This window comes from Carex rostrata, chromosome 2, assembly GCF_964058835.1.
Source record: "Carex rostrata chromosome 2, lpCarRost1.2, whole genome shotgun sequence".
In the NCBI taxonomy this organism is placed as follows: domain Eukaryota; kingdom Viridiplantae; phylum Streptophyta; class Magnoliopsida; order Poales; family Cyperaceae; genus Carex; species Carex rostrata.
In genome coordinates, this window is record NC_135919.1 from 11,366,106 (window position 1) to 11,384,444 (window position 18,339).

An 18,339-nucleotide genomic window follows, 5' to 3' on the forward strand; every position below is an offset into this window, starting at 1 on the left:
TGACATCAAGCTGTTGGAACATGACGTCATACTGAAAGAAGCAGATCAGAACATGACAAAGAAAAAAATATTAATCCAGTAAAGAGCGGGTAAAGATTTTAACAGAGCAGTTTTTATTTAATGCAGTGCACACAGCACACATCATATAAAGTTGTTTTAATTTAATAGTCCGTGTGATGCATGAAGCTAAAATTGCTCCGTTAAAATCTTTAACCTAAAGGGGAAAATTAATTTAGGTGTTTGGATGTCATTTTTTTTAGCATGGGATTGGATTTTTTTTTTTCCATCTTCATTTGCATCTCTTTACAAATTTATGGGAAAAAAAATTAGATCAAACAAAATTGATTTTTTTCTCAATATCTCTTGCTTCATCTCTCTCCTCAAAATCTTCTAATAGAAGATGTTATATGTATTAGTACTCAATGTTGAATAAATTATACTTCCAAGTCTTATAATTATCATGATTTCAAATTACTTAATTTAATTTTCTAATTATAAAATATGCTTTCAGTTATTGAAAATCATAATATTTTTTGCTATTATTTTAATGCCATTCATATATTTTACACGACTAACCAAAGAGGAAATTATAATTTATTACTTATACATTTTTATTTTTTATTTTTGTAATTTAGATTATTATAATTTATTATAAAACTATTAATGGTTATTAATCACAAAATTATTATTGATAATAAATATTTTAAAATAATACAGTTTCCATGAATATCTTTCTCTAATTAAAATTTCCACGACTATTCTGACGGTACAACCGAACGCTCATTTTAGCACATCCCTATAATCAATCTCGTACATGAGTATAAATTCCCACAAGTTAAATAATAAGTTTCTGAACATGTAATATCTAATCTCACATAATCCCACGACAAACAAACATGCGCTAAAAAGAGAATTCATGAACATAATCCCACGACAAACAAACATGCGCTAAAAAGAGAATTCATGAAATTAGTCTAAAATAGAAAACCAAATCAGCTTAGATAATACATTCAAACAAATAATTGATTGAACAAGTAAATCATAATATGTGGTTTGATTTCTTCGTTTGAAACTGATCTAATAATTTTTAAAGTTAAAATGACGAGCTTTTGTTCATAATTTTAATATAATGTAGCATTCTAATATAATTTAGATTTTAAGTCTTTGACCCTGAGATAGCCAGATAGGAGGGTTTGAGTGCAATAATCTCATCAGAGCAAGAATTTAAATTAAATACCAATCATTTGGTCCGCGTTTGAATCTTTTCAACGGTGGAGAGCATATTATTTTGAGCTTAATAGCTTTAATTAATGTCAGCCACATTAAATTAATTGCAGTATGATGCGACGGTGCTTTCGGTTTAAACTTTAAACTTTTTACTATATTGAGAAGACGAAGAAAAATTCAAAGATGCTATCAGAAAGTGATGTGAATTATGTAACTGAAACCCAAATAATTTGAGAGATCAGTTGTGTCCGTATATATGTACATTCTAACGTGATGTGACTATGTTCTTTTCATAAGTGTCAATTTTCTTCCTCACGAAATCCCTAATTTCAGATATATCCTAGTGAATCTCAACGTGAAACAGGTACAAGCAATTAGCACCCATCACGCCAGATTTTGTACTAGGAACAGTCAGCTTGTTTTGCAATGGTCTACCTGAACCAGGTGCATGAAATAATTTATAAAATCTGGAGGTCAAATCTTGGTCCCTACTATACCGTACCCGTTGCAAAAAATCCAAACGGTTCTGATTTAGTCGCACATCATCTTCTCGTTTTAGAGTATTTTGCCTGGACCAGGCTCACTGGAAGCCACATTTTACGTACAGCTGCTTACAACTAAATAAGTGGATTAACTAGTACGCGAGATTTATTTAAGAAAAATCTCTCCTTCCATGCTCTTTTCACGTGATACCAGTTTTTTTTTTTTTTTTCTTTTTCTTTTTTGACTGCGGGGGTAAGTTCGTAATTGCAACTTGAACTAACAAACAGCTCAAATAAATACTTCTCAGAGTGAAGCTAGACCTCATTTTCTTCTCTCTTTTCTAAGCTACACCCTTTGCTCTCGAATCTCGATTCCTCATCAAAACTTCAATTTGCTAGCCATTAGCACTCGATCTACTGCATCGAACTTACTCCAGTGCATTTATCGGGATCCGACCTGCGGATGGGGTCGAAGGAGAATAATTTGAAGAAAACCGTTGGATTTCACCCCATTGATCTGAACTTTCGAAGAATGTGGTGGTTCTTGTGATGAAATTTGAGATATAAAGGAGCAGAACGATTTCTTTTGTGCTTGAATTGGTAATGGAGAAACTGTGGAGGAATCGGAAAATGCTCTCACTCAGGGTCTATTTGAGCTGCTGAAAGTAATCTTCTAAATTGAGGTATCCCGATTTCTGGCTTTAATTTGTTCAATTTCAGTTATCCTCAGTGTTATTTACTATAATGCAACTTAAAACTCTTCATCTTCATTTGAATTGCTTGTTCGGTCAAGTCGATATGTGAATCGTCGTTTCCCTAATTGAAAACTCAGGCTTAGAAATTTAATGAATTTAGCTACTAAGAAAAATTGTTCAGTTTAGTGTCATCCCAAGACTTTAAGCATTTTGATAAAATTCGATTTTTATTTTTTATTTTAGTTTAGCTATATTAAATGCCGAGTTACCTCCACTCTAATTGACTGGGTATATTTATTTGGATTAAATTAGAATATTTTATATTGTTAGGACAGTCATTTTTGTATTAAAATATTTCAAGGAGAAAGTATTAATTTATAGATCTGAACTTTTTATCCCACTATACTATTGCATATGGTCGTATGTGAATGTCTTTACTGTCTTCTATTCATATATTGAGTGTTCATTAGTGTGTAGGTATTTATGTGCCAGTCTGGCTCTGGCACATGTTACCACTATTAATTAAAGAAGTCCCCACACTGCGTTGAAGCTTCAATCTCTTTCCTCTTTTCTTTGTTTCTTTTTTTCCTATTTCTTTCCCCTTGTCTGTTAGGAAAATCTAAAAATAGACAACTCTAATAAGTATAAAATTGGAACCTAAACACCTTATTTGAGTCACTACCTATCCTTACTTCTGATGTCTCCGAAGGATGGGTGGCATTCCATAATATTCTTTCTTTGGATTATGGGTTTGATAATATAATCTCTGTAATTAGATATATAGCATTGCAGTTTAGTACTTGATCAGATAGAATATTTTATTTTGTCTTTCTGAAAAGTTCTTGTTGGTTGCCTTTATTCTTTTATCATTATCTATTGTCTATATATACTTTACAATAATGAGCTGGGTTTCTTTTAACCTTTCACTTTCCATGAAGATGGTGCATCTCTAGTTGCGAGGTACCTTTTATTTTCCAATTGCAAACTTTATCAAGAGTAGAAGTAATAGATTAATGTTATTTTGGTAAGCTGGTGTAATAAAATAGGCCAGTGAACATTAACTATGTCGCGGTAAGAAAGTGACAAATAGACCCATGTGATTCTTCTCGTTGTACTACATTAGTAAGTACTTAATACTTTCTGGTGATCTGGTTTAGGGTTAACTAGCAAATGACCTGCACCTATGCATGAGTTGAATCTAATAAAATTTAAATTTCAGAATAGTAGTAGATAGGTGTCTAGTGGTTTATAGGTGGTGCTTAATTTAAGATTCCTTTTTTTATATAGCCTCTCTCTAAGTTTGGATTTTATAATTTTGACAACCAACTACCTTTTTTTGTTCGCCATTTTGTCAAGTTCTTCTTACCTTTTTCTTTGGCTAAAGATAACCATCACTTTGTTCTTCTTGTTTCCTGCATTTCACAATTATTTTTTATCAATGCAATTATTTACTCTAGATAGTTAATCAATCCAATTCATTGAATTTATCTGACCACTTAATTTCCTATTCAAATGCAACAGAAACTCCCTTCAGATGAGCAAAATTACAAATCTACTGCTACTCATGGACCAACCTCTTCTTCTCAAATCAACCCTATCAATCCTTCTAATTTCTCTATTTCTTCAACAAACACTAGCTGACCTAAATTCTGACAAACAAGCCCTACTCGAATTTGCAGCATCAATACCACACGGCCCAAAACTCAATTGGACTTCTTCAACTTCTATCTGTACAGAATGGGTCGGTGTCACTTGCACACCTGATGGTACCAGAGTTGCAACCCTTCGCTTACCGGGAGTTGGTTTATTCGGTACAATACCAACCAATACACTTGGTAAGCTTGATGCATTAGAGGTACTTAGCCTCAGGTCAAACCGGTTGATTGTTGACCTGCCACCTGATGTGTCGTCTATCCCTTCCTTGCGTTCTCTATTCCTACAGCATAACAATCTATCAGGAATTATACCGACTTCTCTCACCTCAAGTCTGAGATTTCTGGATTTATCGTACAACACTTTTACAGGGGAAATACCAGAGACAGTTAAAAATCTGACACAGCTTACAGCTCTGTACCTACAGAATAATTCCCTCTCAGGATCGATACCGAATCTAGGTTTGCAAAAATTAAAGCATTTGAATTTGAGTAATAATAACTTGAGTGGGCCTATACCAGAGGCTCTCAGCACCTTTCCAGCCAACTCCTTTCTGGGAAATCCATATTTATGCGGGCTCCCTTTGACACCTTGTTCTGGTACAGCCCCTTCTCCTACACCTATATCACCTGTTACTCCACCAGCGAAACTAAAGAAACACTTTTGGGAGAAACTAAGTCTCGGTGCTATAATTGCCATTGCGGCAGGAGGAGGCACAATTTTAATCATTTTATTGATAATCTTACTGGTATGTTTGCTAAGGCATAGAGGCCGTAATGAAAATAGTGCTGCTGGTACTGACTCGAAAGGAAAGTCTGCTGCAGGAGGAGGCCGTGCTGGCCGAACTGACAAGCCAAAAGAAGAATATAGTAGTGGGGTACAAGAGGCCGAGAGAAACAAATTGGTATTCTTCGACGGATGTTCATACAATTTTGACTTAGAGGATCTTTTGCGAGCCTCAGCGGAGGTGCTTGGGAAAGGCAGCTATGGCACCACTTATAAAGCAGTATTGGAGGATGGTACCACTGTGGTTGTAAAGAGGTTGAAAGAGGTGGTTGTAAGTAAGAAAGATTTTGAGCAACAAATGGAGATAATAGGTCGGGTTGGGCAGCACCTGAACGTGGTACCACTTCGTGCGTATTATTATTCTAAGGATGAAAAGCTTCTTGTTTATGATTATGTTGCCAATGGCAGTGTGGCCAGTGTGTTGCATGGTAAGTCTCATATTTATGATCATCTAATTTTAAATTCTAGATTCTCTTAGTGGCACAGCTTTTGTTGCACTGTATATTACCTGAGGCTGAGATATGCTTGTACCCAACTTGTACAGGTCATATACTAGCCCGGTGCCTCATCTAGCCATGCTTGTAAATATCCAATATAGAAATATGTGCCATTAACCTGGCTGAATCACACTTTAAATTCTGAAGTAAAATAAATCTGGCATATAGTTGTATTTTATGGCTTTACATCCATATCATATATATTTACCTCCATGCAGGGGGTAGAGCACCTGGAAGAGAGCCCTTAGATTGGGAAGCAAGGATTAAGATCTCCCTAGGCGCAGCGCGTGGTATCGCTCACATCCACTTGGAGGGTGGGGGCAAATTCATCCATGGCAACATAAAATCCTCGAATATGCTCCTCTCACCCGAGCTTGAAGCCTTGACCTCTGAGTTTGGTCTAGCCCAGCTCATGAATGTCCCCATGGGGCCCATTCGCCTTGTCGGGTATCGGGCTCCAGAGGCCATTGAGACAAAGAAGCAAACACAAAAATCGGATGTGTATAGCTTTGGTGTTTTTCTACTAGAGCTTTTGACAGGAAAAGCACCATTGAAATCACCAGGACGGGACGAGGCTGTAGATTTGCCCAAGTGGGTCCACTCTGTAGTGAGAGAAGAGTGGACAGCTGAGGTGTTTGATGTCGATCTTTTGCGGCATCCGAATATAGAGGACGAGATGGTGCGGATGCTCCAGATTGCAATGGCATGTGTGACAAGCATGCCGGATCAACGGCCAAAAATGGAAGAGGTAATTAGGATGATAGAGGAGATACGGGCCTCTGAATCTGATAACCGTCCTTCGTCAGAAGAAAGAGGGATGGCAGAGAGCAGTGGTACGCAAGGCATTTGATGATAATGACAACTAGCAGTTGGTTAGGTGATAGCTTCGTCAAAACAAAAAACAAAAAAATTAGGTTTGTTTCAACTTATGATATTGGTGTGTGAGGTGATCAATTGCTCGCCTAGGTGTGTTTTTTTTTTTCTTATCATTGTTTATTTGTGTTTTTTGTAGCATTGATAAGGATTAGCATTGTGATAAAATTTATCAATTGATTTCTTAATTTTAGTTGATCGAATGGTGCTTTCATTGTTGGGTCGCCTTGCACTGCTGTACATCGAATGGAAAAAGCGATGTATTTTCAGCATTTTCAGAAATTAAGTTCGTTTAACATATAGAAAAATGAGTTCGGAATTGTAGTACATTTTGGACTTTACAATTGGTCTCATTGTTGGAACTTAAAGGACAGATCGGAGGGAGCGAAGGTTTAATTTGACGGGGAGCGGGGCAAGGCCTAAATATTAGGAAACAAGTCTTAGTCTTAATTTGCAGTAGCAGCCCGAGGCCTATACAACTATACAAGCTGATAGGCAGTAGAAGTCCCAGTAGAAATTATAAAGGTAGCTAGCTCTTCAATAAAAACAACTAAGCTGATCATTCTTTTAAAAAAAAAAAGGAAAAAGGTTCAAGCCGCCATAACACATGAATTCACAAGCATGCCACATTTCCAGATTAGAACCCCTTAGACTGCATGATGTTACCTGTTTCAATGAAGAGAATACATAGAAATCAATTACTAAAAAAATTTTGATTTTCAAATATCACACAATAAATCTGATCATGGTCTGTCAATATATTTCCAAAAAAAATTAGCACAATGGACACCACAATTGCACATTAGTTCTAAAACCATTGCACATCAGTTCTAAATTATATATGTGCACCAAAATACAAACGTTCCAAATATAGGAAGGACACCCTTATAAATTTTCAAGGTACATAACAGTGCCAATCAAGATACAATACCAAATATAACATAATTCAAACTACAAAACATTATCAATCAATCTAGATAATAAAAGAAGCCTAGTATCAAATCTAGGTCAATTAATAAGCTATAACAATTTAAGCACAAATTAAGAACATTTAATATAGATAAAATCAGAATAATATTCCAATAACAAAACTGAACTGGTACCAATCAATTGGTACCAGTGATTATATAACATGTCAACACCAGAAGGGTAATAAGAAGCAACGAAGAAAATTTGGCAACACACCGGTAAAGTAGGATGGTGAATAGAGAGGGACAATAACAATTTGGGTTTAGACCATATAGAGGGTAAAGGTATAAACTATAAAGATTTTGTGCAAATGAATTAATTTGGTAATTGTTGAATCACAACACATGATAATTAGAAAGATGCAAACGGTAATATGCTTCGTTATCTGGCTAGAACGTTTTAGGAGAATTTTTACTGACAAACAAAAAACCGTACAGCTCATTGTTAGAGAGGCATTGGGGGAACTTGATAGTTGATTCAGATAAAAATAAACAAGCAAAATCTGGCAATCAAGCCCGTGAGTACATAATACACGGGGATGATGGCACTTCAATCTTTAATTTTATAGTTATTTGAAATACTACAAGGCTATCTAAGATGGGACACGCACAATTAGAGCTTAAAAAAAACAAAAAAAATATTACTGGTACACTGGTACCGCTCACTGGTACATGGAGGATTTACATTCTTCTGACATTTTGCACTTCATCTTTATTTTTGCAGAGTCTAGGTCATTAGATTTTTATTATTACATTAGTATATATTTTGGTATCTGCTTCTTCTAGATTGTATTTTCGGTTTTCTTTTGGATCCTTTGTGTATTTTGTTTTGCCCTCAGTATAGCACTACCCATTTTCTTCTGCTCCAAACTTAACTTTCCCTTCCCCATCATATCATAACGTATAATAACACATTTATTTTTATTATTGTGTTGAAGTTTGCTATATATCACATCAGAGTATCAGACATGTGTGAACTGATCAGGTTGCTTCCAAGTCATCAATTAATGGGCTTACATGACTTTAAATGAGTCTATAAAATCATGACGAATTCACAATACTTTCTAAAGATAACCAGCGTTGAATTGAATTGAATAATTAATATTGGAATTGATTTTAAGGATTATTAGAAGGATATTTGGGCTATTATTCCAATCTCAGCCTGCCTTTCCAAGCCCACCGAATCATAACATAACACACAACAAAGATGAAAGAGAAGATATATATAGCAACACCAACACCAACACCATTTGTTTATCAGAATTACAATTACAATTACACAACCCATCCAGACCCGACCCAGCGTGGATTCCAGCTTCACCTCCTTGCCTCGCCTCGCTCAAGGGCTCAAGGCTCTAACCTGAATTCCAATTAAATACAAGCAAGGTAAAAAAAGAAAAGGAGAAACAAACGGAAGGAAGGATTGCCGGTGGCTGGTGCTGCCGTTCTGCTGTGCTCACTCACTCAAAATTCAAAATTGATTCATTTACTATTCTTTAATTTTCTTTGGTTGATTGCTCAGAGTCGGAGAGTCTAATTTCTTATTCACACCGAACGTAGTCACCGCCCTTCCATGGCAACTCAGTCAAGGCCTTCCAACAGTACTTGCTCAGTTACTTGTATCATTTCTTTTATTTATTTATTTTAAGTAAAAACCTGTCTTAAAACCTTTACTTCGGCCTTTGGTCTCCCCAATATAAATAAAAATTGGAAAGAGTAATTAAGTTGTTCCTGTTGTAGGTGCAATTCTTAAGCAGCTCAGTGATGGAACTGCCCAGTTCCACCTCCTTCAACCACCCATTTCTCCATTTTCAACTGCTCTCCCCTTGTTTGCTAGAATCGCCTCCTCTCTCCCTCTGTATGTTTATTCATTCCTTTTCATTAATTTGTACCACTCTTCCCTTCTCTGCCCCTCTGATTTATTTGATTAATTGATTGCAATGAAAGCGGGATAGAATCAGCAGCAATGAAGAAAGTGGAGCACTACTCGGTTCAAAGGGTGACAGGCGATGGCCGTTGCATGTTTCGAGCACTGGTATAAATGCATCACAATCAATTACTATCTTCTTGTATACATAACCAACCATCAACCAATTTGTTGCCTATCCTGTCTGATGCTATCTATATTTTACTATTGTCTGCCCTGCCCTATTCTTATTCGTTTTTCCTTCCACGTTCCACCTCACTCAGGTTAAAGGAATGGCAAGGAACAAAGGGGTCCCACTGAATCCAAGGATGGAGGTCCAGGATGCAGGTGATCCTATATATCTGCTTGTCAACCTTTTCTTTTCCTTTTTTTTATTTTTGTTCCATTTTTCTACCTTGTTTAAGATATGCTTGATTTTTCATTTCTGTTTTTTTTTTTTTTTTTCCTTTGGGGGTTGTTTGTACTTTACTTTATTATTATTTATTTTTGTTTTTGGGTGGGGGAAGATAGATGATTTAAGGTTGGCTGTAAAAGAAGTGATATGTGATGGCAGCTCAGAACGGCAAAATTACGAGGAAGCCCTTTTAGCAATCACTATCGATGAGCCTCTCAGACGGTCTGTTTCTTCTTTTTCACCTGTGTTTCTTTAATCAAACTGTATCTATGTATCCTACAATAAATTAATCTTCTTAATATCTTTACTATCATTAGATATTGCCAAAGGATTAGAAGACCTGACTTCTGGGGAGGTGAATCAGAACTTTTGGTCAGTTCTTCTAGTTAGTGTATCATTTTCTGCTTACCTCTACTAATGTTTGAAAAAAAAATATGATGGAAGTAAAATGTCATAAGATTAAGAATGATGAAGAAATGAGAGAACCCATTTATTATTCCTTGTTTCCAGTAAAGATGCGCTAGCATTTTTGGGTGGTACCTGCCTCAAGATGAAGTTGTGCATTTATCTCTCTGTGTTTGTAGTATATGCATTGCTGCTTTAAACCATAAATTTCAATTTATAGCATTTTACATGATATAAACCTCTTGCATCATGGCATTGTTTTTCTTCATCAGGTGCTCTCCAGACTGTGCCGCCAACCGATTATTGTTTACATTCCAGAGCATGAGGTATTATTTCTTTTCTTCTGAAAAGTTACTATCCTGCTTTAAAATACTAAAAGGAAATAATTTTGTCGTGTGTATTATGAATATCAAGTGGTTCTTTTGTTCACAGCATTCTTTAAGAGGTACTGGAAATGGTTTTATACCTATAGCAGAGTACGGACTAGAATTTTGCAAGAGCACCAAGCAGTGGAAAAAGAGGGTGCCTGTCAGACTATTGTATAGTGGTTCAAACCATTATGATTTGCTGGTATAATCAGGCCAGGCAATTTTAGTTAACATACATATCTGCCAAACTTTTGATTGTTGTTTTTGTTTGTTCCATACTTCCACTTCCACTTCTGCTGATGTTTTTGCTTGTTTGGCTCTATATATATAATTCTCTTTTGTAGTAAAAGACTATTTTCAAATTGGATGGAATGATTTACATGATTACTTTTCTGTTCGTTGATTGTAGATTTGGAGTTGTAGTGAGATGTTATTGGTGCTGGATTTGCAGCACCACACTATAATCAATAAAGCTCAATTTTCTTATGTTGGTTATTAATCTCAGTGCAACAAGCACCTCCAGTATAATAAGATCAAAATGACTAGAGCAAATTATCTAGCTCACATCTCTAAGAAGTTGCATCAAAGTAAATCTTGAATGTAACATGCCGAGCATCCATAATTTTGTATGAGGCAGACAGTGAAATCTGTTGCATTCTGTTGTGTTTTCAAGACAACTAGAGGCTGCTACTTGTTAGATCAACATTCATCATGCAGGCGTGTGCATACATACATGATAGAAGTGGCAACTAATACAACATGCTACAAACCTATATTTCATACACAAGGACATCTGATCAGTTGCATATTTCATACATACAGACAATAGCTAATAGCTTCCATAGACTAAACTTGATAATATAATTCAGGATATCAGATTAAATACATTATAAGTCCCTTAATAAATCAGATAAAGCCATGCCAGTGTCTAGTATCTGAATTAAACCTGTATGTATTTTGCTTGCCCACCGACAGGAAATTAGTCACGTTATTACTAGCCATGTGATGTGACTCACGTGTCGCATGACGTGTCCATTTGTGTGACATCACGTCTCCTTTCGATCGAAAATAGCACACCATGCAAACTAATGTGGTTACGTCCCTTGACCAAATTTTTAAATATTGTTTCTTTACTTAAATTTATTTGCAATATAGTCATTTAGTGTTGACCTGATGCCAAAAAACTGTATATAATTGGTACCACAATTTATAAATTGAAATTAAAATATTACTTGAAGTATGAAATTGATTGAAAATAATAATATAACTTTTAAAATCGTTGCTATGACAGAAAAATAAATATATTCAATTATAACCTGTTAGGATGAAGATCTTGTACAATATCAATTTGTAATTAAATATATGAGAATGGATAGTCTAAATCTACGGAAACACAAGAAAAGAAAAGAAGAGAAGAGAAGAGAAGAGAAACGAAAGAAAGTAGGTTGGATCATGGCAGATGAAATCTGTAGGCCCGTCTCACTCCAGCCCAGCTGACGTAAAACTGGAAACATCAAACAAATAGCGCAGATTTGACAAGGAAAAAGCCACGGCTCAAAAGCAACCAAAAGCACTCCGTATCAATGTTATCGGAATTACAATTAAATATATATATATATTTTTTTTCATGAGGGTTTAAATACTTTCAAAAATCTTCATCATGTCTTTATTTTTAAGAACTTTAATAATTTAAAATTTAAAAATTTAAAAGTCAAAATAAAATTGTTTGATATGATCTACATCATTTCATCTATGCACGTATAAAAATGTATGGTATTTCAACTTTATTTTGATTGTCATCAATAGCTTGTAAAAATGTAATAATTTGGATAATTTCCAGACGTTGATTTTCAAATGATTGATTCATATAAAACAAGATCGAAATGTGATGTTTTTTTATGAGCACAAAGAGAAAATAATATAGATCACATTTATCGGTTTTATTTCGACGTTTATGATTTAAATTTTGATTTATTAATATTTTTAAAAATGAAGGTATAATAGAGGTAAAAAAAAAGGAGACATTTGAACCCTCTTTCTTTTTATTAAAGAGCTTTTATAATTTCACACTATTTTTATAATTTAATAATTAATACAGTAGGAATTCTTCATTCTATTTTGATAAAACAAAACCTTCAACCATCTATATTGAAAATTCTAGTATTTTAAATTTTGTTTTAAATAACTAATATTGCGACGACCCGTCAGATCATGCTAAAAAAAGTTACTTAAAAAACACATTGAAGAAACACAAAAGACGAATTTTACACAGGAAATAACCTACTAACTTTTCTTCTCCTTCAACCAAAAAAAAAAAGAGCCTTTTCTTCTCTTCAGAATAAATGGACAGTTGAGTCCGTAACAGCCTACAATCACAAAAAAACACAGAACCGGGTTTTGGTGGTTAATCGATTTTCTAAATAAACCGTCCGGTTTTTAATATTTTTCTGGATGACATACTTATGTGGTTTTTATTTTGAACCGAACCGAATTAGTGTCCTGATCTGATTTTTTCGATCTAGATGTCCAATCTGGTCCAGTTTATGTAACAGAACAGTGCTTCGTATTCTACAGGTACCTGACTAAGTATAATATACATGTACAGCTGAGGAGGATTAAGTGTATTCTCCTTAAGTTCTCAGTGAGTAGTTGGCAATTTTGGATTGAGCTTCCACAGAGTTCCTTAGTACTCTAAAGAGTCTTAAACTTAATAAATAAGTATTCATTTATCAAGCTTAATGCCATTTTCTTAAAATGTGTCATGGAAAGGAAAGGGAACGAGGCGAGTTCACCTTTTTTTATAGCTCAAATTGGAGGTGAACAAAATCACCAAATTTCTATACACAATTCACCCTCTCTTTCCTCAATTCCCTCTCATTTTTTTTATATTGGAGCAAGTAAACGTCTTTGGTCATGTCCGATCAGGAACCTATTTCCTTCCTCTTGTGTTCTCCAATGTAGATATAGGAGATCCATTTTAAGATTTGTGCCGAAGTTAAAACTGACAAACTCTGATATAATTTTACTCAGTCAGTGCTCAGTGACTCAGTGCACTGAATTCCTTTTACAGTGCTCCAAATGCTCAAGATTTTAATATATTTAATAACATTCTCCCAGATCGTTTCTGTACCTCAAATAATCTGATTATGGATTGATCAAGATAAGGCCTGTTATTGCATGGTAAGGAATACAAATATTTTTTGATACTAGTCAAGTTTATTAAAACAGTTGATGAGTTTAATTCAAAAATTTATTGATTCGATTTTAAAGGATGAATATAAATTAATGAGACCCATCTACTTTAATAAATGATGTTTTTATATTTTAAATTTTTTTATAAAAAGATAGAGGGTCTAACATTTGAAGTTTCAATGTTCATAAGAACCTTCCATTCAGATTCCAAATTCATAACCTCTCATGCAAAACATATTACCTTTTGAAATCTGACCAAAGGCTGATTCTTTAAATTTGTTGATTTGTTAATTTTATCTAGTTCAAAAATAAGCGGTCGGCTATTAAAAAGTTCAATTAAAATAACCTATCATTTTTTTTATTTTATTGATCGCTTGACTTGTACATTTAGTGTAGTTGTAATAAATGAATTTAAAATTTTAAGTATATATTTCACTCGTCAAACATATTAATCTAACAGTTTAATTAGACTCGTCGTTGGAATCCGATTCATTAAATTTTAGAATCAAATTCATCAATCATTTAATCAAGTACAAGATAAAATCACTGTTACTTTTTCCTCTTTTCTACGTGGCCCCTTGAGTGGGGAAAAAAACATAAGATTTTCTTCGTGTCACGACCTTTAAAGGCCATGGTACAATGCAGGACATGATTGGTAACAACAGGATAACATGGGATGATGAAAGAAGTCTATAGCTTCACATTGACGCAGCAACTTAAAAATTTTCAGGTTCCCTTTTCACTCTAACAAAAGGTTGTGCGACATAGAATAGGCAGGACTACTTTTTTTTTTTAATTAGAAAAATCAAATTATTAGAAATAAGATTTTTTTGTGTGGTTTTTTTTTCAATTATAAATCAATATTCAATTAATTTAAAAGTTTAAATTTTTGGCACATAAACGTGTTGGCCTTGGGAGCCCTCGACTTATCCGTTTGACTGGATTTGCAAAACGTACATAATTGCATTTTACAGTTTTTCTTCTTGAGAATTTGTGCAGATTCATGACAAGTGAAGGATCAGTAATTATACATCAAGGATGAATTAATGAACTGCAATACAACATCAAGGATATAGTCATGAAGCACAAGACACTGGATAGCAAAAGCATTAACTGAAGATTAAGGATAATGTATATGTAAGATTGGTAAAATAAGCTTGAGATTGACCTAAGTGAGGCCTACCGTTGTAACGGTCAAGTGACCGTTACAACGAAATAAATAAATCCTGTACAAATCCCATGACGCATAAAATAGGTTTTAGCGTCACCGAATGCTAATCCTTCCAGAGAATTTCAGTGGTGGGAACCGTTGTCACGGTCATTGACCGTTATCAACAATGACCACTATTATACTCCAAACCGCTCATATTAACATACCGTTGTAACGGTCCCCTGTACCGTTGCAACGGTCAGCACCACTTACTTTCTTTTTATCAGCTCTCTATAAATAGAAGTTATATAAAGTTTGGAGTATCACTCTAGCCGCCTCTAACTTTAATATTTCGTATTTACAGATCTAGAGAAAGTCGTTGTTGCTTGTGCACTCCAACTTCAATATATACAATCAATCTCAAGCTTATTCAATCAATCAACCAACTCCTAGAGTGATCCTGCATAATCGAATCATTTACTACTTCGAGCCTTGTGCTCATTTAGCAATCCTTGAGTCCCTGCGAATCAGATTGTCTTGTTAGAGCCGTGTGACTTCCCAGAAGAATTGTAAGGGCGCACCGGTTCCACCTTGTACTCCTTTTCGTTGGGTAAAGAAAGGCGCGCCATTTAGTAGGTCGCGAGACGTAGGCGTTAGTGCCGAACTCTGTAAACAACTCTTGTGTCAAGTGTCTCTAAAGTCTACTATTTACTTTACATTTAGTTTATGACAAAGTTATTCTAATTTCCGTCAAGAATAACTTATAAACACATTAGAATATTATTACTTATATCAAAAATATAAAAAAACCTATTCATCCCCCGCCCACACACACACCTAGTTGTCTTTGGAACCAACAAGACGCATCACTCATAAGGTAGATGAATTTTAACGATTCAGATTCATTATTTGAAGTCAATACTATATATATTAGGCAAGGAGCAGTTATTGACTAGAATTATTTTAAAATAGAAAAGTAGTTCTTTTTATTGGTTGATTACTCGATCAAATGTTGATTGCTTAAGCTTAGCATCTCCGCGGATTCTGTGAAAGCGAAATACATGTATAAAATATATAAAGTCTTGTTTGTGTTGGGAGAAATTACTTTTTTGAAAGAATATCAGAGGTACAATTAAAGAGTACCACGGCACCTATATTCTATTTGGAAAAACAAAAATATTAAAAAAAATTGATCGAGAATTGTTGTCCCCACAAAAGGGAGAATTTAGATTTTTCGTTATATTGTGTCTCCCATGGTGTTCTACAATATTGTTGCACTCATTATGTTTGATTGTAGATTAAAAAGTAGAATTAGAGTTATAGGCTTCAGTTATTTTTTCAGATGTGATTTAATTAAACTAAATTAAGATAAAATAAGTCGATCTTTAGACTAGCTTAAATTGGTCTAAACTAATCTATTTCTCCGGATGATTTAATTAAATTAGGTGTGAGTCCTAAATTTTCATTATTTTCAATCACTTTTTAAAGAATGTGAAATAAACAATTAATTTTACTTCCATTTAAACATAAAAAACTTATAACTTAATTAATTATAGAATTTACTATTTTTTTTTAAATATATAACTTTCTAAATTAATAAAATATGTAATCTCAAAATAATTAAATAAAATATTTTATGAAAAGGTACTACAAATAAATAAAATTTAGTTCAACAACCCAATATATTTTTGACAAAATAAATTGGTATATATATATAGAGAGAGAGAGAGAGAGAGAGAGAGAGAGTAAGGCTACCCATACATTGCAATGCATAGACATTTTTGTATATTGGACTATAAATCACCAGATTCAAAGTCCAAATAACCGATCCAAACCATTCATCTTATTCTCCATATTAATATGTGTTTGGAGACCAAATTTTATATTTTTTGAATTTTTTTTACTATTTTTTAGATTTATTGAAAATCGCTATTTTTTTATGGTCCAAATTTGTCTGAAAAACAACGATTTTCAATAAATCTAAAAAAATAGTAAATTTAGACTCCGGATTCTTTTAAGTTATGCCTTAAGTCCCCGAATTGCTATCAAACAAGAAATAACTTAAGTCAAAGTATAAATTTAGACATCAACCAAACATAAATAATTTAGGTCGAACTAAATTGAAATAACTAAATTAAATCTCATTAGCATTAGTCCACAATCAAATACCATCCAAAGAAAATTTGGCTATAATTTAAAATTTAAAATTGTACCTCAAGATTTTTTTTTTTCATGTGAATCTATTATTTTTCTGGATTATTTATTATATAATTACAGTACGTTGTCTTAGGTATCGAAAATATTATATAATAATACATATCCTAACTCCTATGAGTGTATCTAAATATCAGATGGTACCAAGATAATCATCGATATATAAATAAGGAGGATTTAAATGTCTTTATTCTTTTAGTTTCATTATGTATTTATTTTTAAAATGACTTCAAATTAATCTCAATATATCAAAATAAAACTGTTTGATATGATCTATATCGTTTTATTCATGCGCGGTGTAAAATGACTTTTTTTAATGGATATTAAGAACTTACGAAAATACACTAATATGAAAATTTTTCGAACATCTATTTTTCAACTATTTGAGTCATATCAATATAAACTTAAAGGTAATGATTTTCATGTACATGTAAAGAAAATAATATATAACACGTGTACTGATTTTATTTTGACATATAAATTTATTTTTACTATTAAAAAACTTTAAAATAAATACATAATGAAAATATATTAAATAAAAATATTTAAACTCTCTTTTTATAAATTTATGTCCATACTGAATTGTAATGTATATATACCCTTAGCCTGTCTATATGTTTACCCTTAGCCCCGTTAAGAGTGGCTTAGTATTAGCTACTATGTCATACTTTTGGTCTTTAGCCCTAGTACTTTTATGGCTGTTGTATAAACTTATTTTTGTTTTTGTAGCTTAAGAACTCAGATACTTTAGTTGATGTGATTTCTATGATGGATTTCACAATTGACAGTTTTTGTATTTAACTAATTTCAGCTAATGAAATGGGCTTATGCCTTTAAAAAAAAAAATCAAAATAGGCCACAAATCAAAATTCTCAGCGTGGTCTAAAAGGATAGACACACTTGGTTGAAAAATACATCAAAGTAATAGTAAGTCTCAGCGAGCAGCAAAACTGAATGTGTTTCTATGATGGCGGCTAAGCTTAGTTTACAGAGTCAAAAAAAATTCTCCAATCTTGAGACTCCGAGCAGTAGAACATCGATCGTATCTATAATACGGCTTTATTAATAACAACACATGTTCACATCAATTTTTGTTTTAGTCAGAGAGTAGTCTTGCGAAAGAGGCTGAGTAGACCGTTTGATTGAGAAATAACGTGTGTCGGACGGATCTGAAATCCAATTAGCCGAAATTTTTATTAATACCATTTCAAAAAAAGAAAAAAAAAATCTGAAATTGAGGAATTCTAAAAACATTCAGACCGTCAATTTGAGGGCCGCGGATTGAATTGAAGCCCTCCCTTCCACAAAAAAAGAAAAAAAAATCCTAAGTATCAGTGTATTACAGTGTATTTTTTAGTTTCTGTAAGCCTCCAATTCAATCTGTGGCTCGGACGCAGATTGAATTAGCTGTCTGGGTATTTTTTTTGGTTTTTTGAAATTACCAAAAAAAATGTTTTTTTGGTTTATTTTATTTTTTAGATATAGTACAAGTATTCATATTTTTTAAC

The 18,339-nt window shown here is 33.5% G+C and overlaps 2 protein-coding genes across 6 annotated transcripts; both read left to right on the forward strand.

Annotated features, from left to right (window-relative positions):
- Window positions 1-2,025: 2,025 nt before the first annotated feature.
- Window positions 2,026-6,401, forward strand: LOC144574774 (putative inactive receptor kinase At5g58300). 2 transcript variants are annotated; one of them, XM_078324835.1, is made up of 3 exons: window positions 2,026-2,392; window positions 3,926-5,271; window positions 5,559-6,401. In XM_078324835.1, the coding sequence occupies exons 2-3, from the start codon at window positions 3,939-3,941 to the stop codon at window positions 6,188-6,190; spliced, it is 1,965 nt and encodes a 654-aa protein (XP_078180961.1). In that variant the 5' UTR covers window positions 2,026-2,392; window positions 3,926-3,938; the 3' UTR covers window positions 6,191-6,401. The 2 variants fall into 2 exon arrangements, with proteins under 2 accessions (XP_078180961.1, XP_078180970.1); XM_078324844.1 differs by lacking the exon at window positions 2,026-2,392 and adding an exon at window positions 2,928-3,364.
- A 2,038-nt stretch (window positions 6,402-8,439) lies between these two features.
- On the forward strand, window positions 8,440-10,662 carry LOC144574749 (Cysteine proteinases superfamily protein). 4 transcript variants are annotated; one of them, XM_078324799.1, is made up of 9 exons: window positions 8,440-8,567; window positions 8,704-8,782; window positions 8,922-9,039; window positions 9,129-9,216; window positions 9,372-9,435; window positions 9,619-9,724; window positions 9,820-9,874; window positions 10,180-10,233; window positions 10,340-10,662. In XM_078324799.1, the coding sequence occupies exons 2-9, from the start codon at window positions 8,755-8,757 to the stop codon at window positions 10,481-10,483; spliced, it is 657 nt and encodes a 218-aa protein (XP_078180925.1). In that variant the 5' UTR covers window positions 8,440-8,567; window positions 8,704-8,754; the 3' UTR covers window positions 10,484-10,662. The 4 variants fall into 4 exon arrangements, with proteins under 4 accessions (XP_078180925.1, XP_078180933.1, XP_078180949.1 ...); XM_078324807.1 differs by having other exon boundaries at window positions 8,463-8,533; XM_078324823.1 differs by having other exon boundaries at window positions 8,485-8,567; window positions 8,742-8,782.
- Window positions 10,663-18,339: the final 7,677 nt, after the last annotated feature.